The sequence below is a fragment of the Chlamydotis macqueenii genome, chromosome 24 (genome assembly GCF_036417535.1).
Source record: "Chlamydotis macqueenii isolate bChlMac1 chromosome 24, bChlMac1.mat, whole genome shotgun sequence".
Taxonomy (NCBI): domain Eukaryota; kingdom Metazoa; phylum Chordata; class Aves; order Otidiformes; family Otididae; genus Chlamydotis; species Chlamydotis macqueenii.
Window position 1 is genome coordinate 5,468,672 of NC_141579.1, and position 24,934 is coordinate 5,493,605.

Here is a 24,934-nt window from a genome sequence, read left to right on the forward strand (position 1 = left end):
TGCCTCTTGCAAAGATAACATTCAAAGATATATATTATGATCTTCTAAAATGGACAGAAAAATATGATTCCTGCTACAAGAAGCTTGCAATTTAAGAGTGAAACACAAAGATGGGAGTACTAACATTTAATTTTTAAAATATATTTGCAGCAAACACATACACCCAAGATGCATTTGGGTTTCCACAATAAACAGAAGAATGGCTCAGCATGCTCTGCCTCTCAGTCTGACCATCAGAAATGGCCTAGTTTCTATTCTCTTGACATTCATATTCTCAGAGCGAGGCAGTTCTGTTCCAAAGACAAGAAACCCCATCTAGAAGCAAATCTTTGAGGACAAAATCTCTCATGGAAAATGTACTGCGAGCAGGCCTGTACCTGAACCTGGCACATATAATGAGAACATTTGCGTTTTGCTGTGTTGGTGGTGTAGTAGATAGAAGCTCTGTGACAGTGATATGGGACTGAAAGTGACCACTTGAATTTTAGACTTCAGTTCCAGCTTACAAGCTCTATGGGCAAATGCAGGTTGCAATCTCAGTCTCTATAGCCTGCTGTTGCCCAAATGTGTTGTAGTCCTTATGGATGGAATACAAGTGTTGAAGGGCCTCATTGTTGCCTGTCACTAATGCAACAGGACAGCTACTAAATGCCACTGAGGTGGACCATGATAAACGAACTGGTGTTCTCAGTGTATCATGTTATCATGATTTTACAGTCCATTTTACATTTAAATCCTCTTTGTGCATTGCATTTCTATGCTGTTTGAACAGATTATCTCTTTATTCTTACTTTTATTTATTTTTTTAATCCTGTAAATTTGGGTTATGTCTATAGTATAAAGTCTGTGGCTAGTGACTGTCTGCCTTTGGCTTCTCTGCTCCTCAAAGGATAAGGGTAAATATCTAGAGCTTGTAGGGATTATGAGCATAAAATAGTTAATTTGCTGTCAAATTAATAAAACAAAATATAAAAACAAAATATAAAAACATCTGCAAACTCTCTTTGCATTCAGAGTGCATTTGATTTTACTTCAGTACATCTGGAGTTAATTTTCTTTATTCCAGAAACTGAAGTGGTATAGGAAAGGGATGACCTCAGCATCCTTACCTATTAATATTAGAAGTCGTCTCTGAATGTATGTTTACTATGTAGCACTGAAAACCAGCTAATAATGTAACTTTTTCTTAGAGAGATTATTAGTCAAGAATAGCATTATAGAGTCCACAGAAAAGGCTCAGGGTGTGTTTTGTGGTTGTTGGGTTTCGGTGGTTTTTTTAATGTCAGTTTGTGTCTGATAGGGAAATGACTTATTCAGTTTTTCTGTGAAATTTTATTGAAATGTCAAAGGCATAAGCTAGTTGACTGCATCAGAAACTTGGGGATAAACATTTATTGCTGTCTGTTTAATGGCATTGTAAGTCTCAAAAGTAAACTGGGTCAAGGTACTAACCACAGCATTGCCAGCTCAAAAGACTTTATGCAAAGCCTTGCAGTAATCTGTTGTTTTGCTTAATAGAGGTGATATTAAAATCAATGAAAGCATAAAAATCTCAGTTCCCACTGAGTTATGAAAAGTGGAGAAGGCAAACATGAATAAAACATTTAAAACTTACGTCATAGAGGCGTGGCTTTTTGGGTGACTTGGGTTGGTTAGAGAGGGAAATTACCTGTTGCTTGTCGTTCTGTATTTTAGCTGAATCTCCATATGCGACGGGGTAAAATGGTAAAAATGTGCAATTGTGTTTTCCTCCAGATGCTTCAATGCTTAGGCAGAAAAGCATGTTTGTTTTTAAATGTATGTCTCACTTAAAAATGTTTGGCCAGATATTTTGAAATCTGAAGGCACAGTCTGATAGCACTGGGCAGTAGTTGCAGCATGGCTCTGTGGACTGTCAGCCAGACCCCCTGGTAGAAGGTGTCTTCCTTCATCCATTCTGAGACGTTTCTTAACTCTTTTTTCCTGAGCATTTCCTGTAAGGTGATATGAAGTTTGGGAGATTGCCTGGAGATATGTGATACTTGTTTCTGGAATGAATGCACTTATTATTGATTTAGAAAATTTGCTGGGGATTGTATTTAATTCTAGTTTGAAAATTTTCTGTCTTTTTTCTGCTTTCGACTTCATTGCCAGGGCAGCTAGAGCAGAACCACGTACTGTGCAGACGTTAATAGCTCTGCTGTGGCCTGGTTTGCAGCTTCCTGTCTCTGGTTGCTGGCAACACTGCTGTTCCTTCGGGGATGCAGAATGATTGCTGAGAGTTAAAGCTGGCAGCTCTTACAATCTTTCCTTTTGCTTTTCCAGCTAAGCAAGGCATCTGCTATGTGCCATTCTTTGACTCTCTCCCTGCCCCTACACCATACAGGGCTTGCTGTGTTTGGTGGGTTTGAAAATCTCTTTTATGCAGCAGGTTTCGTGTGAGTGCGACTGCTGGAAATGGGTTTCAGATGTTTCCCCAACTCAGTCCTGGGCCTGCATCTTGTAAGCTGAAGCGTTTCTATAGGAACCGTATGACATCTCTCCCGCTACTCCCCCAGCAGCTCCCTCTCGAGCATGCCCAGTGCAACGCTTGACTTCGGCTCAACTATCTGTGTGCAGTAACGGGCTGCACATATGGGACTATGAATGCGGTTCCTGATGAGCTCCAAGTCTTTGTCTTTGGGAGGAGGAGGAAGAGGTCGTGCCCAGAGCTGGAGGATCTGCCCTGTGTCCTCTGAGACCCTCGCCCGTCGGTGGGCTCGCGGAGAATGCTCGCTTGTTTGGCCAGGGGGAATTTACTGGATATTCTTCAGGAGGGCTTCACAGAGGTAAATGCATGTCGCAAGTCTCATACACAGACCTTTCCGGGGCAAGGCAGCATGCTTTTGTGCAGTATCTCAGGGACTGTTATGTCCCCCAGTGCTCTGAGTGCTGTGAGGAACAGAAAAGGAGAAAAATGAGAAAGATTTCAGGGTGCAAGAGGTGCTTACTAACAGCAGAGCACAGTGGGAAGCTCAGCCAGGGATCTGCAAATCAGCAATAGTTTTTTTAAGAGTTTATGGCCGTTTTACATCTGGTGTTTTTAGCTCCGAGTTTTTATTCTCTTTGCAGCGCTTTACTGTTGTACTAGTAAATAATATAAACTACAGCAACGTTAGGCAGCACAGTTTATTTTATAGAACTGACTCCTCTCCTGAGTACATGAAGTCTCGATGTCTGAAAGCTGTTGGAAAGCCTGTAAATCTGCTTTGTGGACACACATTTCTTGGGAGAGGCTGACAAAGGGCAGGCTGGCTGTTTTTTTCCCCATCTTGTTCTGTAAGTTGAATCTCTAGGGGACTGATATTCATCTCGGTCAGGAAAATATAATTTGAAAAGTGTTCTTTATCTGCTTATTCTGCTGTTAGGGGGACTAATAAATCATTAAATAAGGAGTGAGAAGTACCAAGAAATTCCAGAGATAGGAATCTTGTAATTGCATGGGGAGTGCGGATTGCTGTCGGCTTCCCTCTTTAGGGCGCAGAAAAAAATAGTTCTGTTGGAATCTCTGTGGACTCAATACAAAATGCCAGGGCAGCCACTGCCTGGCTGTGCATCATGCAGACCATGCTGGAGCATGATTTCCTGTCTGTAAGCTGAAAAGGAAGGAAAATTGTGGGGGCTTGTGCTGAAACCAAACAGTGGTTGCCCAAGAGACTATCACCTGATGGCAGGAACAGTATCTCGTTGTGTTTTATTCTTTCTTAGAGCGCATAGCTTATTTTTGTTTGTGTTTAGTGGTTCCTCATCCTTGCAAAACTCAGCTCCCACCTGACTGTTCTGCCCCCATACTCCATTCTTCACCCAAAAAAAATGAATATCATCTCTCCTGGGCTTAACAGCACCAGTTATCACAAACTGGGGAAAACAAACTGGGTATGAAACTTGAGCCTCACAGCTTCATGCCATCCACAGGTCTCCTTTAATTGCTCTGCGTAACTGTGTAAATACTCCGTTCCCTCCTCCACAGGGTAGTATCATTTTTAGCTAGCAAAGGTATTGCTTTAGATCAACCTTACACTTCCTGTGCTCAAGAGCAGCAGATCCTTCTCTGGTGTAAGCTAATAGGAACCTGTATGTTAATAATATAATTAATAATGGAAGCAAAGAACAGTTCTACATTCAGTGCTAGCCCCACTCTAACTGTCTGGTTTTACCCACAGACTGCTCAGCTGTGGAAAAAAGTCCCTCTCCCACCATAAAAAGAGATTCACTTTCAAGTCTCCCACTTGGGATCTCTCTGCCACATCACACACTTCACATTAGAACAAAAATAAAATTAAAATCAATTTTGCAAGTGCAGAACCTATGGTACAGAGAGGTTAAGTGACTTGCCAAGGACATGCATCACATCACGGACACAGTTGGAAATGAGCTAGAAAACCTGTAATTCTATGCCTTCTGTTTTGATCCACCAACTGTACTTCCTCCCCTATCTCTTTGTACCTTAGGTGCTTATTCCTAGAAGTCCCTGAATGTGAAAGAGTGTCCCAGGGTGTCTAATCCCAACACAGCACTCTGATGTTAGAAGGCTGTGAGTGGCTACTAAACCTGATGTTTGGGTATAAAAACAGATTCAAGAGAAAAAGTCAGACTTAATTTAACACACGCAGTGAATTGGAGAATTGCAGGAATTGCCTTGCTAATTCAGTGTCTGTTCTTTTGATAGAGCATCTTTTCTGGCCAGGTGGCTCTTTTGATGACTAGATACCTTGAAATACAAGGATGTACTTTCCAAATCTGTGTATTAACATATGCAAGTACGTTGCTAGCAAGCTCCTAGGCGCATCTGTAGAGCTCAAATGCAACCCTAGACATGCTTGGAACCTGGAGGGCAGTTTCTCTAGGGATATTGGTTGGTTGTGTCTATTTTGCACCCTTGGTAAATAATCCATGCCTGGAAAGTTACCCAACACAGCCAAGATGCTACACACAAATTTCTTTTGTTCCTTTGCATTTTCTCTCTCTGTCCATCCTGCTGGCTGAGAGCCACCTCATCAGCCTCATTATCTCCTGAGTGGGGATGGAGAATGCAGCATAGTTGTCCGTTCTGCAGCTAATGCCTGTTCTGCTTCAAAGATCATGTTAGACTCATGTTTCTCCATGATGGAATTAATCACAGATTGCTAAAGGGGCTCTGTAAATTGCAAGTTCAGGCCCGTGTACTTCCCTTCCCTTTCAGAGTCCCTGGCCAAAATATGTTGTGGACAGTGTCACCTGCGGACATCTAAAGCAGGATGACTTCTGTTTAATGTTGAAATGCAGTGAACTTCCCTGTGAGCATCAAGCAACTCCTGTCCCTCTCTCATTAATGGACTACTCTGCCTTCAAGGTGTTTCCCTGCTGTTTTATTGAGACTTATCCTACTCTGAGGCAGCTGAATAATTAAATCCCACAGCTGGATGGTGGCACGGGAATGCATAGCTGCTAAAAGCAGTAGTTTTTAATGCAAGGAAATAGAGAGTGCAGGGTCTCCTCTGCAGTGACTCTGACCATGTGGTCTGAGCTTGTTTTCTCTCCTTGAGAAAATGCAGTGTATTTGAGATATACACTCACACTTCTTTGAAACAGATGGGGCACACAGAAATGTATCAGAAATGACAGCTCCGGTACATTAATGTTTCTGTATTTTAACAATAATACACCTTGTCTTTCTCAAGTTGGAAGATCATTTCCTGTGGCAGTCTTAATTATGTAGTTGCCTGTGTGCGATGAGTCATTTGAAACAGCTATTTTTTCCCTCTGAGATTAAGTTGAACAACAGGCCTGGGATTGGCTCCTCTCCAGAGAGTGAAATGGCAGTGAATTTTTCAGAGTCTAAGCAGAGGTTGTTTTGAAATCAGGGTCTCCCAACAGCAGCAAAGCGAATGCAAGATTACCACATAGGGCTCTGTCTATGTGGGGAAATACCTGCACATTTTGCTATGCGAGAACTGCTTCTCCCCAGTGGTATGCATGCCGGAAGTGGTGCAGTGCAGGTAGGGCTCTGGGTTCTCTCCCTAGTAGGCTGCTCATTGCCTGACCCCTCACCCAGTGCTTCAGGTAATATTTTTCCTCAAGTAGCGGGTTCTTAGCTAAGCGGCATCTGTGTTTGGTATTTCCTGGATTTCCCACACATACAGTGTCTCTCCCTCACTCATTGAGATTCGCTATGTCTGTTGGTAGACTTGAGGTGATTAGATGGCATCCTATTTGGGAGATCTGAATCGTTGCTGTGGGAAATGACCTGGGTTTGATTTTTGTTTGCTTTTCTGGTTGAAGTAATTTTCTGGCAGTATAGACTTGCTACTGGCTTGTTCTGGCAGCTGTTCTGTTTCCCTTGGTGTAACATGTGTGATCTGTGATAAAAATGTCTCTGCTACTGCAATCTTAGCAGAAGAAACTTGCACTCACCCTCTCCTTGCAATGCGTGCTATTTATAGCTAATAGGATTTATTATGAAGAGAGCTGTTTTGACTCCAGTTTCCCTCTTCCAGTTCAGCCCATTAGGACCAGCCCGTAACTAAATGCTCCCTGTAGTACTGAGTCCCTCAGAGCCTGAGTTTCACCAAATGCTGCTGTTTTCCACATAATAGGACCAAGTCTCATTTCACATCAGCTTTGTTTTGGTATGAGTCCACTAGTATTTTACATCCACACTACACTGTTAAAGCCATGGGATAGTCAGGCATACTTGTTTAAGCCTTGGCCAGAGTGAGAAAGGCTGGGATCTGAAGAACCACCTGAACCTTGCCAGGTTGCCTGTCTGGTCCGGAAGAGACTGGGCAGCTGCTGCGTTGCAATTCTGCTAAGCCTCAAGTACAGACATCAGAAAACATAGCTGGGGCTTCCCACATCTAGGTTTACATGGAAATGTTCTTTAGCAGACAACTGCTTGCTCTAGCAGGAATTCTTATCAATTTTTCCCAGAGCCCTTGTGCCTGGCCAGCAATAGGACTGCCAGCAAGGGAAGGATGTATTTGTTGTTATATAGGATTAGGGGTTGAGCAGTTAGGATTCAATGTATGTCTAAGCCAGGCTGTTACTTGATTGCACAGCAGTGTCTGTCCTTTCGCAGGGTGTATTACAGTGCGTTTGCACAGTAACAGTCAAAGAATCATTGTTTATCAAAGCATTTTACAAGGAATATAAAAATTAGTACAGCTGTTTTATAGCTAGAAACAGAGCCACACAGAGGTAAAGCAGGCTGGCAAATTCACAGCAAGTCACTGGCAGAGTGAGGAACAGAATCTGTCCTAAGTGTGCCTTTAGAGCCCCTGGACCAGGCAACCGCCCTGGGTGTCTGTTCCCCTTTTCTTCATATGAAAGGTTCTTGCCTGCAAAAAGCAGTGTTCAGTCATACTGTTTGCTCAGTCCCTTCACAAAGCTTCTTTTCCCTGTCTGTACAGGACTAGTGACTGCATTCTGCTAAATGAGGAACAATGCTCCTTTTCTTTCCTGAAGCATCAGGGAATGTCTCCGTGCAACTTGTTTTGACAGCCCTTAGACTCTGTTTGGGTGTAGTGGAACCATTTGATAATTCAGGGTGAATCATGTGCTCCAAAGTACTGGCAGTTTACAGTAAAAGATCTATTGTAGCTCAGTTTTTTGCCTGTATGCTTGCGTAGAAACACTGCCAGTGTGAGAAAAGCGCCTTAAAATATCAGATTGGGGAAAATGCAGAGGCACTAAAACATCTTGCAAAAGTGCCAGTAATTAGTGCTTCCTAAAGCACAACCTGGCTTCAATTGGCAGTGACATTTTGGGGCGAGGATGTCTGACTGTTGATTCAAAGGAATACATCCTAGAAAGATTCATTTTACACAACTTTTTCTCTGGTAGTCTTCTGGAGTAATTGCTGCCTGCAATAATAGTGAGTTTGTTTGAGGAACGGATATCATCTTCAGATTTCAGAACACAAAAAGGGTGCACAGAACTGCCATGGGGGGTGTGGAAGGTATAGTGAGTAATCCTAGGATTTTTACAAACAGGAAATTGGAATTAAGGAGGTATAGGTAGAAAACAGATTAATTACAGGGAGAACGCTTGTGTGTGGTATTATGAAAGTGACAGGCAAAATTAATGTTTGAAGAAAGCTCACTTGGATGCCACTCACAAAAATACCCTTGTCTGGCAGATGGGTGTCACAAGTGAGATTCGTGTCTGACAGCAAGGATGTATCTTGGCAAAAGATTAATAGAAGGAAAAAGTTTCTTATATTAAAATGAAAAATTGAATCATCAGGCTTTTGTTCTGCACAAATTAAATAGCTCTTTGGTTCTATAGAGATAAAAGGCTGTCAGACATGCATTTCTTGCCATTTGCCCACCTAGGCCCACTTTATTGGGAGGAGACTGAAGTTTAGTTATTATTAGGTTGCAACAAAGGATAGTTCTTATTAAGTTGCAACAGACTACTGAGCATAACTGTCTTTCAGATGTGAGTGGTGCTGCTGGCTTCATGAGCTGTTTAAAGAGATCCTACATTTGCATTTACTAAGCTCTTCCAAATGGATTCTAAAATGGAACACTAAATGAATAAAATACCAGCATATATAGGACAGGTAAGAATTACTTCATCCTGTACTGAAGGTTGTTACGTCTCTGGAATGGAGCATGACAGCTATTGACTGTGCAACAAGAAGTAAAAATAAAAATGGTGGAAAGAATTCAGGCAGTTTGAATGGAATTGGGCCTTGCTGTTCAACACTTAAGCTCTTTCTGTTAATGGGTAAAGGACTGTGAAAGCTGTGGAAAACTTTGCAGGCAAAAATTACGTATCCTGCTGGGTAGCTGGGCACTCTGGAAATTCTTGCTATTGTTTGCATTCAGTCAACATGTGAAATACACCTTGAGCTCTAAACTTCATCCTTCACAGACCTTCTAGCACTTGAGCTGGCATCTGAATGTCTGCCAGTGAGGTGCATCTCTTAGTAGACCAGACACCTGTTCCCCTCTCAGTAACAAGTGGTAGTTTAGCCAGGTTGCTACAGGCAGCTGTCATTTCAACCCAGCAGTACTGCCATGATTTGAGCAAAGACTGCTGCTCTTCTCTCTCTGGAGATGAAGACGGTGTTCTCCCCATCCTGACATTCTGAATGAAGGGCAGAATCAGATCCTGTCAAGATCTGTGTTTAGGAAGCTGTGTATAGAGAGGAGGATTTAATTCTTTATATTTCTTCTGAACACTCAGGATGGCAGGAGTCTCTCTAAAGTATTTCTAAAGATCTGGCCAAAGCCTTCTAAAGTTGCAGGCACTTGCTTTCTAAAATCTTTGCACAAACTTGAGCAGTTGATGAATGGTGGTCAGACTCAGCAGTTTTAAAAATGTTGTCTGGATGAAGAGATCAGAAAGCAGAAGACTGGCCTTTATATTCTTGAATCTGGCTAGAGAAACAGGTGGCTACTTCTTGAGGTGAATTCACTGAACTGAAAAAACGGCTTATGTTAAGACAACGAAAATCCAGCTGAGTGTGCCTAGAACATAGCACAGGTTAAGGGCATGGTTGGGTTGCTCCTCCCAAAGGTCTGTGCTGCTTGAGTCTTTGAGATTGACCTTAGAAGTGAAAGAAAACATGTGATGGCTAGAATTTAATTGAGACTTCAGGATAATCCTTCTTTCTGGGTCTGAGCAAATCAGTGAAAAATCCTTGTGCAGACATGTTAGGGTCTTGGAAATGTCGGTGTTTTCACACAGATATGGGTGAAGGGTTAAGCAGTTCGTGGTCTTTTGCAGCTAACACGCTATTTCTGTCTCCTGGTGTGCACCAGATTGCTTAGGTGCCTCTTTTTCCAAACTATATCACTGTACTAAGTCATCTTCTGTGCTTGAGACAGGCTGTTTATAGAAGGTTTGGAAAATACACATCAGACCAGAAGTTATTTTGAATGAAATTACACCACCTTCTTTAAAGTAAGAGTTTTGTGAAAGAGGAGTCCTGTGGGTGCTTATGGTCATTCTGGCATCACTCTGGTCATAATTAGGTGGTTTTCATCAGGAGCTATGTCAGTACATTGAACAACCTGAATCACATGTACGCAGCAATTTTGAGAAAAACAAAATCTTCTGCTCCCTTTGAGAGCAGAGATAAATGTTTTCTTTGCTTGTGAGTTTTTATTTTCTGCTTCTACAAAGGCCTTCTCAAACAAAAGCAACAAGAAAATCAAACTGGAGGAACACTGGATGGAAAATTACAGTTCCCATCTAATTAAGGTAATGTCAGAAAGCTTAGAAATCATACAAGACCTTAAACATTACATCCTGATGCAATTAGGCTAGCCTTTGAGTTTTGCTGTTGCAGACGTTTGGTTCAGTGCTCTGAACAGACAGGACACTAAATGCCTTTCATACTGGGACCAACTTCATAGCATGAGGGCTGTTATTATTGTCCTTGTTAAACCTGGTGCTTGGGCAGTGTCCAAGGGGTATAAAGGAAAAGCAGAGCAAACATGAGAAACATTTTTCTTCCAGGCTGATTCCCTAAATCTAACAATAAGGATAGATTCAAAGTCATCAAATGAACACAGAAAAGTCATATTTTCCTAGAAGCAGAGAGTGTTACAGGAGTCTACTGTAACAAGATAGCAAGGAGGTCAGGCCCTCCTGAAGGCATCTGCCTGCTAAAGAATGATTTTGTCCATGAAAGAAGATTTGGCTAACTTCAAAATGTGCAATACTCTAGTCTCAAAGGAGGTAAAAATTAAACTTATACAGTGTAATGTAGATGGCACTGATAATAAAGGACAGAGTAGCATATCGAGGCATTGTGATTTACGTATATTTACTGTCAGGCAGACTGGACTGATTGATGGTTGAGAGGGGAGAAACTTGAGCCCTAAGCAGCAGGTGGTGAATTGCACTGGTTAAATGAGAATAGCAAGGACATCTACAACCAGCAGGAGATTTGCAATAGAGCTGCTGCTTTTCTTCCACCTGTGGAAAATACTAGATAATGACACTTAATTGTAATTATCAGTAAGGGATTACCACTGCTGAGAAAAATGTGCTGACCCTGGAAGGGCATTTTCCTCCTGCGTAGCATTGGCTGTCAATTGAAAGCACAAAGATATATGCTCCTGACCTCTACTGCTGTTTTCCTATAGCCAGTAGGTTGGAGGTATGTGCTGGATAAGTGATCAGAAGTAGAATCCTGCTCTGGGGTGTGTTTTACTTGCTGAAGTGCTAACCTGTAATTTGCCAGCAGATGTGCCTGCAAGTTGGGAAATTCCTTACAACTTCAGGTGGCTTCTAGTACCTTGCTTTAAAAATCTTTTGCCCTGCAAAGTCTTTTAAGGCTTCCAGAGTGACTTGGATATAAACACTCTACAATGATCTGCCTAGGGGCTGAAGCAATCAGGGCTCCAACTTCCTTCAGGTAAGGGAGCTAGTCTTCCCATTGAAAAGTACAGGCAAACGTGGCCTTTTTTTGGAACACAAAGCTGTGTTAACATAAATAGGATTAAGTTTAACTCTGTCATAATCCTAGTAACATGTGCTCTGCATAGTAGATCTTAGACTATGCCGATATGTTTTTCTTTTGAAAACCCTGGTTTTGAAAGAAATAACCGGTGCAGGAATAGAGCAGTGTGAAGTCTAAGATTTGGCTGAACAGAAGCTCAAAACAAAATGCAGCGAGAAGCAGAAAACTCCTAAGTGGTCAGTGGTTGAAGGAAGAATTATTCAATTATTATGAAGGAAGAGGACGAGCTAGGTAAAACAATAGCTGTTCCCTCTCTCATTGCTCTTGGATGTAGCTGTCAGCCATACCAGATTACAAACCAGCAAGGGAAGCTCTAGGGATTTGCTCAGTCCTGTGAAGGCTGGATGTTCTGTAGGAAGCTGTAGCAGCATAGTTACAGCATCATAGGAATTGGTGTAATAGGTCCCATGGGATCTTTCCCATCAATTTGAAAGACAAAAGTTGAACTAGAGGAGTGCTAAGAATTTTAGCAGCGGTCAGAGCAGGATACCTGAGCAAGTTTCGGTGGCTACTGGGTCCAGCCTCCTAGGCACAAAGGCTTGCTATGAATAATTTACTCAGTCTGGGTTGTGTTCTCCTGTCTGCTCTTCCTCTGGGGTTAGCGTCTCTTTTTGCTAATTATTTAGAAGGCACAAAATGTAATGCCCTACTCTGTTGTCAGGAAGCAGTGTAAAAGCACAGGGAGGACAGCCTTGGAAAAAGAAATGAGGAGTACTTTTGAGATATCATCCACCTCCTTGTTTGTTCCCAACCTCCTTTCTCTCCTCCTTGGAGTCTTGTTGACTAAGAAAGAGCTGAGACCTATGTGAGACGGGATGGGGCACATGTATCATTTGAGCTAGGATGCCTGCAGTCACAAATGCTGATGGAGAATGTGTTTTTGGTGTATTTCTGTGGACAAATGACAAGCATGGGGTTAGGGAGTATTTTTGTGGGGTGGAATAGGCTGTGTAGAGCTGGTATTCTCATGGCAGAAATAGCAAATCTTTGGTTTTTTTCTGTGCTGGAAGATGATACCTGGAGTACTTTTCAGAATAGATGCCACAAATGATGTCCATCCAAGTAGCAGATCATATTGCTGTGGTAGTACTTAGGGCTGTTTTCTTGTGAATAGACATAGCTGTCTTGGGTTTTGGAGGACACTAATTCAGAAGGAGTGAAACAAGTTTTTTAATGTTTTATGGGTCTGATTTATTACACTGAGTCTGTGGCTGTGGATCAAGGCCTTGTCCTTGTGTTGGAGGTGTAGGGCTTTAAATTATGGCCCATGAAGGCCTTGTTATTGCCCAGTTCATGCCAGCTGATGGGGAAGCCACAGAGAGTGGTGAAGCAAAGCATTTTTGACTCACGAGTTTAAAAATTGCTATTGGGATTTCTGCGGAGCAGCTTGGGGCCTTTGTCCCTTCATGCATTGAACACCACTTAGCCATTTTTAGGTCACTAAACTTTTATATCTGTTATTTTCTTGCTAAGTTCAGGCACCGGCTCACCTCAGTTGCCAGAAGTGGCAGCTTAAGGCGTTTTTTAGTTTTGCAGAAATCAAAATCTCTTGCTAAAGTCATTAGTTCTTCTAGGTTTTGGATACAAAATCAGGAAATGCTGATCAGTCCAACTGTCTGAACTTCTGCAGGAAAATATTATGCTTTAGTGGGAAAAAAGGCAAAAAGAACCAACCAAACAACAAAGAAAGTTTGCTAACAAAATGTAAGTCTGCAGTATTGCAGCAGCTACTAGTATGAAATTACTTTATAATGGTGGCATCCATATTCCATTGCCTCAAAATCCTCCTTTTAATAATCATTGTTTAAAATGTAAGTCACCTGGGATTTAGGAGTGACTTTTTTCTAATAATAACAATGTCTACCCTCTCATGCTGTTAAGAGAGAGACACTAACAGTTTGCCCCCCCAAAAAAATGCGTGAAGAATGTTCCGAGAAAGAGAAAACAAATTGCTTAGTGAAAGGGTCTAGTTTTCCTTTGAGTTAAAACAGAAGTGTCTGAATGGGAGAACCATATGGACTCATAAAAAAAAATTGCAAATCTTCTGTAGGCTGTAAGGGGCTGTGCTTTTGTGGAACAATGTAACAGTTTAAAACTTTGTAAAATATTTGAAAAATGACAACAAGGTAGTAAACACAACTAATAAGATTATTTTCTGAAATTACATGAACTTCAGGTGCAGTTTTCAGGTACCTCATTTGGTACATCTTTATTTATGAATCTAGATATTTCTATAACAATGCTGTATTACTATAAACAAACCTATCTCTTTTCTCTTGTGCTTGTTGGAATAAATTCAGGCTTTATTGAATCTGTGTAATAGAAGGCTTGTAGTTTCTCTGGCTCTAGCATTAGACTGTTATGAGATTCAACCTCAGTGCCCACATAGTCAGTTAAAATACAATTGCAAGAGTTGGGGTGCTTGATGCAGCTGGCAAGAGTTACCACTGCTATTCTGAAAATCAGCACAGGGTCATAAACTTGTGTGAGAGAGAGAGAAAGTCAAGGCTTGTTGATTCTCCATAGTGCACAGTTGCATTAAATAGAAAATAAAGACCTCTGAAATTAGGCAGGCAAAACTGACATGCATCATTGCCATTATAGAAGAAGAGCATGCAGAAAGTCTGCTTCAGTGAGCATGCATCAGATTTGCCATTTCTGCTTCCTTTTTTTTTTTTTTTTTTTTTTGGAAGGCCATCAGGCACTCCCCCGAGCTCCATCTCTTCTGTTCTGCTCTCCAGCTGAACTGTGCTGAGTGAGCCGAACTGATTGAATACAGGTCCAGTCACCTTTCTGAACAAGCAGACCAAACCATGGTGCGATTAAAATTGGATTTCCTATGTCAGGATAATTAAGAGAGAAGCTGTGATCAGATTGTGACTTTGATGGGCTGTAAAAGCATAAACTCTGATTGACATTGCTGAGATAATATGGAATGGAGACTTAAAACCTGCTGCACTGGCAGAATAAGGGGAAGCTTAGTGAAAAGGGAGGTAATCCCATAAATGGATCAGTTTGTTTACCTTCCATGTACCACACCAGCCCTGCCCAAAGGGATTTCAGTGCTACCAGCACTCCTGTTAGCCGTGGAAGTGCTACTGAGAGGGGAACAGAAAGGGAAAGGTCATGTGAATCTACTCTTTGCCTTTCAGCCACTTATGCCAGATGGGTCCTCACACTGACCAGAAGCCTGAGTTTGTTTCCCTGGTCTTCCCCTTGTGGCAGCATGCACAGCTATATGAAGCAGCATCTAGTATGACTTGCTGGAAAGGCAGTGCTTCTTGCTTGGTGCTGCAGGTCTGGCAGGTGTCAAGTGCTGTGGCAAGCCAGGTTCCACATGGACAGAAGCAGAAACTGGGCTATTAGAAAGGCTGATACAGCTCTAAGGAAATGGAGGAAGGGTGCTGTACAAGAGGTTGTCTCTTCTCTATGGCATGAACTGTTAAAAATGAACCATGCTGGGAGTGTTAAGGGGGTAGGCTGTTATCTCTTCCAGGAAATCTGTCCTGGTTGTTTCCTTTGGTAGATGGCTTAATTTAATGTAAAATATGAGTGTCTTGCTTCTGCATAGTCGGTTTTCTACTTTCTTGATATATGGAACAAAATAGTGTAGGTGGGACACTAAATGCTGTGAGTGAACCAATTCTGGCACCAAAAATGAGGGGATGGAAGCATTGGTTTGGCAACAACCTAGATTAAATGTAATGTGAAGCTCTCTTCTGGGCTCTGCTTAGATCATGAGTCCTGTCCTGCTGCCTGCTTGCCCTTCTGTCCTGGTGTGGAGTAAGCGGCACCACAGTGTGCAATGATGTCAGTTAGTGTTTAGCAAGTTTTGGGATGAGACCGTTGGTGTTTTGTTTTCAAGGGCAAAAGACAGTAAGGTCTGTGAAGATGAAAGAGAAGTAAGAGCTATGCAACCTCCCCCTGAAATGGCAATGACATGCAAACATTTTGTTTTCTATTTTCAGCAACAACTTCAGGCATATGTGGCCTGGGTGAATTCCCAACTGAAGAAGAAGCCAGCAATAAAGCCAGTCCAAGACCTGAGACAGGATCTCCGAGATGGAGTCATTCTTGCTTTGCTCATTGAGATTGTAGGTCAGTAATGCCATATGGCACTATTTTTCATCTTGCAGTTTTAGATCGTGTGTAAAAGAGACTGGCCTTGGCTCTGACATTTGTCAGATATACTGGCAGATGTTAATGACTCCCCCCTCCCTGCAGGGGGGAGGAAGGAGTGACTTTAAAAGAAAACAACCATAAAGCAAATCGTGAATGCAGTTCTGTTAGAGTCCTTATGTTTTAGTAGACAGTTATAACAGATGTGCTGAAACCTCTCAGGGATCATATTAACTACCACAAGGCTGGAATGGAATAATGAAATTATTTACATTGTAGGGGAATGGTGTTAGTGTGTGGCATTTTTTGAAGAGTGACCTGCCTGCTGAGATACTCCCTTCTTCCTGAGCTCAACTTCACTCCTGAATTCTCTGCCTTTTCCCTCTGAGCAGCACAGGGCTTCCCATGGAGTCACAGCCTCCTTTGGGGCACCTCCACCTACTACACCATGGGCCTCTACAGGCTGCAGGGAGACAGCCTGCCTCACCATAGTCTGCACCACGGGCTGCAGGGGAATCTCTGCCTGGAGAACTCTCTCTTCCTCCTTCTTCACTGGCCTTGGTGTCTGCAGAGTTGTTTCTCTTGCATATTCTCACTCCTCTCTTCTGGCTGTTGCTGCACAGGTTTTTTTCCACCCTTCTTAAATATGCTATCACAGTGTCACAGGCGCTAAAGATGCTATCACAGTGTCTGGTTGGCTTGGCTTTGGCCAGTGGCAGGTCCACTTTAGAGCCAGCTGGCACTGGCCATATGGGACATAGGGGAAGCTTCTGGCATCTTCTCACAGAACCACCTCTGTAGCTCCCTCTGCTACCAAAACCTTGCCACGCAAACCCAATACAGTCTCCAACCTAGTTATTCCTGCTACTGGATATCATATAAGCAGGAGAAGCAGCCATGCATTCCTCTTGCATTACCCAGACAAGATGTAAGATCAGGCCCCACACCTACAGCAATGCTTTTGACAGCACCAAGCAGTTCAGTTCTTTTCTAATAAAGTTTTTTTCACTCCTTTAGCTGGTGAGAAGTTGAATGGCATTCAAGTCAACCCCACCAACCAGCAGGAGATGAGGGAAAATGTGGAGAAAGTCTTACAGTTTGTGGCATCAAAAAAGATCCGCATGCATCAGACATCAGCAAAAGGTATGTGCCCTGGCAGTCACCACAGATGATTCTGTCTGTTGAAGCCCTATTTCTATCATTGTTTCATATCAATCAGATAATGGATTGGTTGGTGGGGGATTTTGGTTTTTTCCCTCCTGTGGTTTAGAAACAGGTTTTGGGTTGAATGATACTGCATTCTTGACTGCTTTTGGTAGCAGCATAGTGCACAGAAAAAAGAGTCCATTTTCTCCTGCTATTGGGCCATCAAAAGATTAAGTAGTGGTGTAATGAGGAATACAGCCTCAGAACCTTTCACAAAAAGGACATATAAATGTCCTGCTGTGAAATGAGACATGAGAAAATATTTCTGATCCACTGGAAGCCTGTGATACTGTTTCACGTGGCCTGTAAATATGAAGGAGACCCAATATGCAAAATCACATGTCTATGGCATGGTTTAGTCAGGTATCACAAGGATTGCTGGAGTGTGTGTAGATCTGTGGAGCAGAAGACAGGCCCTCATCCTTATTGCTTGCTGACTGTCCTGGGAGAGGATACAGTTCTGATTGTCTGTGGCCCTTTGGGTGAGAAAGAGGGAAAAAATGCTGGAAATGGAGTGCATGACCCTTGTTGTTAGCAGAAGAGTACAAGTAGTTGGTTTTAGGCCTTGGTGAGAAGCTTAGAATTTATAGACTAATGAGTACTGTTCCCACAGTACTGCTACTAGCAGATTGGAGGCTGTACTGTTTCTTTCACTAATGTTGCAAGTTATCTTGTGGGCTCACGACTATAGAAATGATAGCAATACTGGTAAAGTCTTACATAAGCAAAGGTATCAACTTGGATGTGCAATGAAATGATGTCATGTGGTCACAGGATAGGATACAGCTATGCAACTCTGGGACACATGCTCCAGAGCGCCGGTCGTAGTTCTGATGTTGAGTTAGTCTCAAACGATTCACACAAACTTTTGGCTTCATGTTCTCAATGAATGATGTTGAGGTAACAGGTCACCATGACTTATTTTGGCTGTTTCTAATTTTTTGGATATTAAAGCAAGTAATAACCAGCCTTCATGCCTCCAGCACTTAAGGTTTTGGGTTTTTTTGTTGGTTTTTTTTTTTTTGGCTGCCTCTGATATTTGAAAACCCTATTCCTATTGTTTTAATGGGCTTTGAGTACCTCAGTTGACTAAGTTGTGTTGATCAGCCATTCTTTCAGACTAGGGCTCTGCAGTGAGCTTGAGATCAGTATGTTTGAGCTAGTCTGTATGCTGGGGGAAATGCCAAGTGTGATATTATTAGAACTGACTAGTTAACATTTGCAAGGTGCTACAAACAGTTCATCGTACAGGATGCTATTGCTAAAGAAATACATTGCTGTTCTCAGGTCTTCAGCATTAAACAAAAAATGCAAATTCCGTGTTCTAATTGAAGTGACTGCTAGTACAGTGGTAGTCTTCAGTAACTGCTGTACTCTTCCAGTGAGCATTCAGTAATTGTCATGTACTGTCACGTAGCCTAATGGATTGTTAGCTGGAAATGGCCATAGAGGGAAGGCTCAGGTCTCTTCAAAGCATTTAAACTTGTGATCTGTAGGTGGCAGTCAGTTTGCTGCTCTGTACAAAACAAGCAGAGCTAAGCATCGGTGCTGTAATGCAGTCCTTTTTGCGTAGTCGTCGTTTACTGGCATGGTCCCATTTGGTTTAATTATATTCATGCTTGTTGGTCAGGTACAGCTCTGGTGGAACTTCATGTTAATGGCATTGTCCTTGGCTTTATTTGCATTTTGCAGATATTGTTGATGGGAACTTGAAATCTATCATGAGGTTGATCCTGGCTTTAGCTGCTCATTTCAAACCAGGCTCTGGGAGAGCAGTGAATCATAACCCAGCTGGCGTGGTGGGGAAGAGCTTGTCAGCATCGTCTGCCAGTCACAAGCCTCGCTCAGCTGCTGCAGTGGCCCAAGGGGCTGTGGCTGCTCTGGCAGATGTTCGTCAAGATGTCTTGCAATCCGGCCGGGATGTTTTCTGGCACAGACAGAGGTAATGAGTTTTCCCTGGTTACGTGAGGTCAGGTCCTATTAGCACATGGACACAACTCTTTTTGAAATAGATAACTTTATATTGACAATTCCTGGTATAAGGTAGCTCTCCTGTTGTGCAAACACAGACAAACTGCAGCTGTCTCACTGAAACTTAAATAGATAGTGGCCTGACAAAGGGGAGTACTGTCCTAGCTTGGCTCCTTCATGATGAAGACTGTAGGTATCCCAGGTTCTTTGCATATTTTACAGCAAAATAGCTGCTGGATCTCTGTTATCTTGTTGGCAAAGAACGGTTTTTATGACCAAGCCAGAGGGAACACTGCTGCCTCATTTTCCCCATTTCATAGTAAACAGTGCCCTTTCTTAGTGCTGTCTACTTGGAGATACTTTTGTTTCACCTGAAATGAGACTAAGGTCTTAACTACAGGTACTGCAGATCTGGGAGCAGTTACTTCCAGAATTGAGGCATTGAGCCTGTTGTACAAGTCCATTCTGTCCTCTATGTTGCTGTTAACCCCACTGTTACACTGACTGCTATATAGGCAGTTGTGGAGTGCTGTGTGCACTCATCTGATACAGCCTATCATGTCAGTGGAGGAGTTCTGGTGGTAATGAAGGGAGATGGTCCATGTACAGAAGAAATGTGTAATTCTGGAAAGCATATTTAACATTTGCAAAAGGTGCTATGTGGATTATAATAATAATAATAATGACATTTAAATGGAAGCCAGATGGTGGTCAATTGAGGGTTTAATTTACACAGCTGAAGGTGATTTGCCCACATTATATTGGCTGAAGGGAGTAGCCCTGAAACAGTTCAGAAATGAGGTTGAAATGGTATATTTTGTTGAAAAACTAAATGTTTCTCTTGCAAAAACCTTGGGCCAGGAGTTCTTCAGAAAAGCCAGTTCTTGTGCTATTTGCAACTTCTGTTCTTTTTCTTGCCTTCCCAGAGCTTTTGTAGTTTTCTAGTCACAGAATTAGGGAGGAGTTTAAAAGGGGAGGGCCTTCTTGCCTGAGTTTTCCTTCACATTAAGAAGATAGGATGATAGAATTTTCTTAACTGACAATTTTCTAGTTGTCTCCTCCTTATGTTCCTTTCTTTAGCTTTCCTACCCTCCTTCATGGAGATAAGAAGAATTTCAGCTCCTGTCAGGTGAGGCCTTCCTCATTCTGTGATTATTATCTCCAGAAATAGCAGCATGGATGAGGAGATTGGAAACCCCTATTGGAGCGTGCGGGCATTGGTGCAGCAGTATGAAGGGCAGCAGAACATACCGTTGGAATCCCGCTCTTTCAGGTAAGAACTTTATTGCCAAGGTGTGTCCCCTTGTGGTCCTTTGTCTGACATTGCATAAAGTGCCCTTTCTTATCACTGTGATCTGGTTAGCTCTGATAGAAAAGAGGATTCCCAGCATATAGTCTGCTGCCTGATCTGGAGAATGAAGCCTCAGGAGCTAACATGAAGCAGTGGTTTACTGCCATTTCTTCTACAGATAAAATTGATCTCATTCATTATGTGATTGCATAGATAAGAGCTAGGAACTCCTGAGTTACAATTGTCTAGAGCTCTGGAATGTCCCTCCAGTGAGACCAGGGGATTAGGATTAGGAAAGACACAGCTAAAGATTTGCTGGGAACCTGAATGTACAGGTGGAGCCTGTTGAGGGAGTGGTGACATGGAAGATGCTGAAATGGAGTTTGTGGCCTGCTTCACAGAAAGGAAGGGGTGCAAGGGATTAATATTTCAGAATTGATGGAAAAGCGGTGAAGGAAAGTAACTTAGACGAACCTCATGCCCTGCAGAGCGAAGGAGATGAGGGAGCATGTGGATTTGAATAGCGGTTACAGGAACACACCAGTGTTTAATCCAGATATGTGGTCCTGGGTGATCTGCAGCTGTTCTTCATTGCCATCCCACCCTCATCCATCACCTTTAACTGTCTCTAGATTTACCGTTATCTAATTTACCTTTCCATCCCCAGACTTTCACCTTTCACAGAGGAGGAAAGAAAGAAAAAAACACTAGTTTTACTTAGATCCAAAATTTGCTGTGTGTCATTGTGAGGTTGCGTTCATAAATGCAGACATACACATTTGGAAGAGTGTGGGAACTCCATGTGAGCCAGTATTGGACCACTGCTTCCACATGGTGTCAGTAGAGAGTGTACTTCTGAAGCTGTCATTCCAGGGGAGATGTAAAAATTCTGATTTTGGCAACAGGATTTCATGGCTAATGTCACAGGAATTTGATGTTGACTCTTGAACTGTGATCTCAGTAGGACAGCAAGTGAAATATGCTGCTCCCTCCACTCATTCTTCAGTTCAAGGTAGCTGTAGTATTTTGTGTACTCTTCTACCCTATAATGGATTTTCAGACAACCGCTGTTTCCTTTTATGTGGCTGTATTTTGGTGGTGAGTGAAAATTTCTCTGCCTGTCCTAAGTCACTCTGTGTTGTGGTTTTTGTTTTTCCCCATAATGTCATGAGTTCTCTTGCCATATGGCAATGGTGATATTATTGCTGACAGGACATAATATGGTGAGAATCTTTACATAAGTGATCAATGATCTACCCAGAGAAATTGGGAGCAATCTGATCTTCAACTTCTGAGAATGTCTTCTGCTGATGCCAGACTTTGTGATGAAAACAAGATGCTAGTTTCTCTTTCCTTCCAGAGAGAAATGTACTAGCTTAGTTATGAGAACTGGCTGGGAGAAACAAGCCACTTTTTTTTTTTTTTAGTGAGAGATGTGGTTATTAACTGCAGCCACCCGCCTCCATCTAATTGTGCTGCTGTCGTGTTTGTCCCAGGGCAGCATCCCCTGCCTAGCATCAGCTCGTTTCTGTATTAACTCTCCAGTAAGAGAGCGCACAGCCTGAATAACAGAATTCCCAGAGACAAAAGCTCTAATAAGGAAAAGCAATTGAAATGATTCATGGAAAATTTGCCAAAATCAGATGCATTCCCAGGCCACTGAGCCCCTCACCCATCCACCTCCCTTTCCCCTCCCCTTCCACCAGCCTTCCCTCCCCCACTCTGAGCCAGGCATCTCAGAGAAAAGGCTCTGCCTTGCACAGCCTGTGTGACAGCAGGAGGGAGAGGGAGCGGGAGCTGGAGATAGCGAGGAAGAGGAAGCCGTGCATAGGGCTGGGAAGTGCTGCATGCCGTCTTCCGAGTCCACATCCAAGCCTGGAAGAGCAAGGAACCTACTGCTTGCAGGAGCACGTTCTCTTGGCTGTTTGTTGGCATCTGCAGCAGGTGCTTGGAGTCTAAAGAGGGCAGAATGGGATGAGAAACACCACTGGCAATCCAGATTGCAGTCCTTGTGATGAAAACAACTGGGTGTGCAGCTGACCAAAATGCAGCAGCAAGAGACAAATAATCTGAGAGGAAAACTAGCAAAAGCAAAACCCAGGCTGCAGAATTCCCTGGCTCTGGAATCAAATGCGTGTGTGGGGGCTGCTGATCTGCCATCTGACGATTTCTTGCAAAGACCCTGAGGTTTTTTTTGCTTCTGCTGTGAATCTTTCAGCTAATGTGAAGCGATCTTGCTTGCAAATATTTCTCCAGTAGTTTGACAGGAGCTGGCGTCTTCCACACTGAATTCTGAGCATATGAAGGGACAAGGCATGTCTGTAGCCAGAATCCTGAGGCTCCCCGGGAAACGGATTCTGTGAGGCGAAAGGTTAAAGTGGGATCATGGGAGGGAAGCAGGTCAAATGGTGAGCGATTGTTGCCATTGTCATTTGAAACAGCAGGGATGGGGTGTTTATTAAAATTATGAGAACTCAGACTTATCATTAGGGCTGTTGCCATAAAGCCTTGACTCTGCAGGCATTGGCAACTCTGGGTCTCCATGAGAAAGGATATGGGTTAAGAAACCAACTGGTAAAAGGAATAAAGTGCAATAGTTTGCATTGTAAATCTGTCTTAAATAGCTCTAATTTCCCAGCACTTATTTTGGCATGCTTTAATTACAAATTGCACTTTAAGGAACAAATTATATCCATGGTTATTTCACACTCTAATGAGTTTGGTGACTGATACAAAAAAAAACCCCACAGAAATGTTTCCAGGATTAAACTGACAACATAATGTATGAGGCAACCTGACCTGTGCTACCGCTTCATCTGAGTGCATCTTGGTGGCTCTTTTACTGTTTGGCATGGTTTGAGGGGCTGTCACTGATGCCATATGAACCCACTGGCCTTTTAAAATAGGGAAATTGCCTGGAAAGGGGACTGTGGACATGGGAATGCCTAAGCAATTATCTGTAAAACTGTCTATGTTGTGGAGACCTGTAGCAACCAATTAACCCTACTCCCCTGCCCCTGCTGGGATCCTTTGCATTTGCATTGGGCTGTGGACCCGGTGCTGAGAGGAGCAGACTTCGGAAGAGGGGAATGTTATTTCCAAGCTCTGTATCCTCTTATTATTTGTCCTTCTAATTCCTCTTTCCAGTTCCCTACTGTTGCACGTCCCTCAGTTTCACCCAACAGTTGCTAATACTGGTTTTTAGGACAGCTGTCATTCTTTTATCTTTTGCATGGATGAGAACCAGCAATTAATTTGAGTGGCCTTATCAGGATGATGGTACGTTCAGAGAATCAGCTGAGAATATGCCGGGGGGGTGGGGGTGGGAATCAAGATCTGTTCCTAGAAGGAAGTAAAATCTCTGAGTTACTGGGCATGTTACATCAGCTGTGCTGCTGCTTTGTACCTGTGCTATTTGAAACTTTCATCCTTTCCTCTGACTCTTATTATATAATGCAAACCCAATAGTATTCTCTAGGCTCCCAAACAATTATTTTAATTTTATGCTGTGCACCCATTCAGCAACAAGCAGGAATGGGAGGCTGGTTACAAATGTTGTATACAAAATGTGCCTAATTAGGAACTACTGTAATGGAGTTAAGCTTCCTGTAGGTAAATCCTTGAGCAGAGTCAAGTGGCTTGAGTCCCTTTAACAATCATGCACACCCTGTTTGAGTAGGAAAGAACAGGTACTGTAGCTGTTAGAGATCCTCATTAGAAGACGGTTATTCTTTCACATAGTAAGTGGAAGTCCATTTAATCTGGACGATTAAAACTAGACTGCTTGAAGGTCTGTAATACAAATGAGAAGTAGGCCAACACTGGCTGTGGGAGCAGACCAGACAGGAGCTGCTAGCAAGTAATTTCCATCTCTATTGCAAAGCTTTTCTGATTCTGTGAGAGCACTGTGGAATATGTAGCAGGCGTGCTGGGAAGATGCGGAAGGCGAGTGGTTGAAGCCTCTTATTTTTCTAAACCTATTGTATTATTTCCACACTGTTTTGTTTTTGTTCTCTATCCTTTGTTTCTGTGTTGGGGAGAATGAAAAATTAACTCCTGCTCACACTTGCAAGGATTAGTTCCTGCGACTTTAGAGGTACATTGAATGGGTCAGTGAGCTTCAGCCACCTTTTGATGTTGTCTGGGTGATGCATTTAGGAAGAATTTCTGAAAAAAAGATTGCTTGAACCTCAGTCAGCTGAGATGGCTCCAGTGAAAATATGTGGGTACTTTCAAGAAGTTTTAACCGAAGAACATGAGTGAGTGGTATCTGACTTTGAAAAATATTTTGCCCATGGAATTTCAAGGTGAAGTGGTGCTTTTAAAACCTGGAACAAGAAATGCAGCAAGCTGGGTTGGCTTTTTGTTCAGCTTGCAGTATGAACATAAGGCTCACAGTAAGCGTGCCTGCATATTCACTTTTATCTTGGTTGAGGAAGAAGCTGATTAGCACTAGAAGTAACTGTTTCTCCTTTCCTCTGCAGTCTTACATCACCCAGTCCTATCCATAGTGCAAAGAGCGAATCCACTGTAGCCCAAACAGAGGAGAAGGACAGACTTGTGATCATCCACACTGAAGAAACAGAAACTAAAACAGGTACCTTGCAAATAATGCTTTACAGATCACACTTTCATTGGTATTAGTGTTTATAAACTTACTGAAAAGTTCCTTGGTGACTGAAATGAACATATAGAATGTGATGCTGAGTGTCTGTTCACATAAAACTAAGTCAAAAAACTTTTAACACTATAATAATGCCGTAATATGGCAATGTCTGTGGGGCTTGCAAAATATTGCTTTGGAAATAAAAAGCTCTGGAGAAGAGTTAAGGGTCATATATAATTTTCACAGTAGGGTGAATGCTTTCATC

At 42.5% G+C, this 24,934-nt stretch overlaps 1 protein-coding gene across 4 annotated transcripts in view; it reads left to right on the plus strand.

Moving 5' to 3' along the window:
- DIXDC1 (DIX domain containing 1) overlaps positions 1–24,934 on the plus strand; it is a 43,163-nt gene that overhangs the window by 760 nt on the left and 17,469 nt on the right. For 3 of the 4 annotated variants that reach the window (XM_086766331.1, XM_086766334.1, XM_086766333.1), the window contains exons 1-6: positions 2,637–2,807; positions 15,445–15,574; positions 16,613–16,738; positions 18,494–18,743; positions 19,938–20,045; positions 24,548–24,660. In XM_086766331.1, the coding sequence (XP_086622457.1) occupies positions 2,748–2,807; positions 15,445–15,574; positions 16,613–16,738; positions 18,494–18,743; positions 19,938–20,045; positions 24,548–24,660 (787 nt within the window). In that variant the 5' untranslated portion in view covers positions 2,637–2,747. Of the gene's footprint in view, positions 1–2,636; positions 2,808–15,444; positions 15,575–16,612; positions 16,739–18,493; positions 18,744–19,937; positions 20,046–24,547; positions 24,661–24,934 lie in introns of those variants that run through there. The other variant, XM_086766332.1, reaches the window with a different exon arrangement.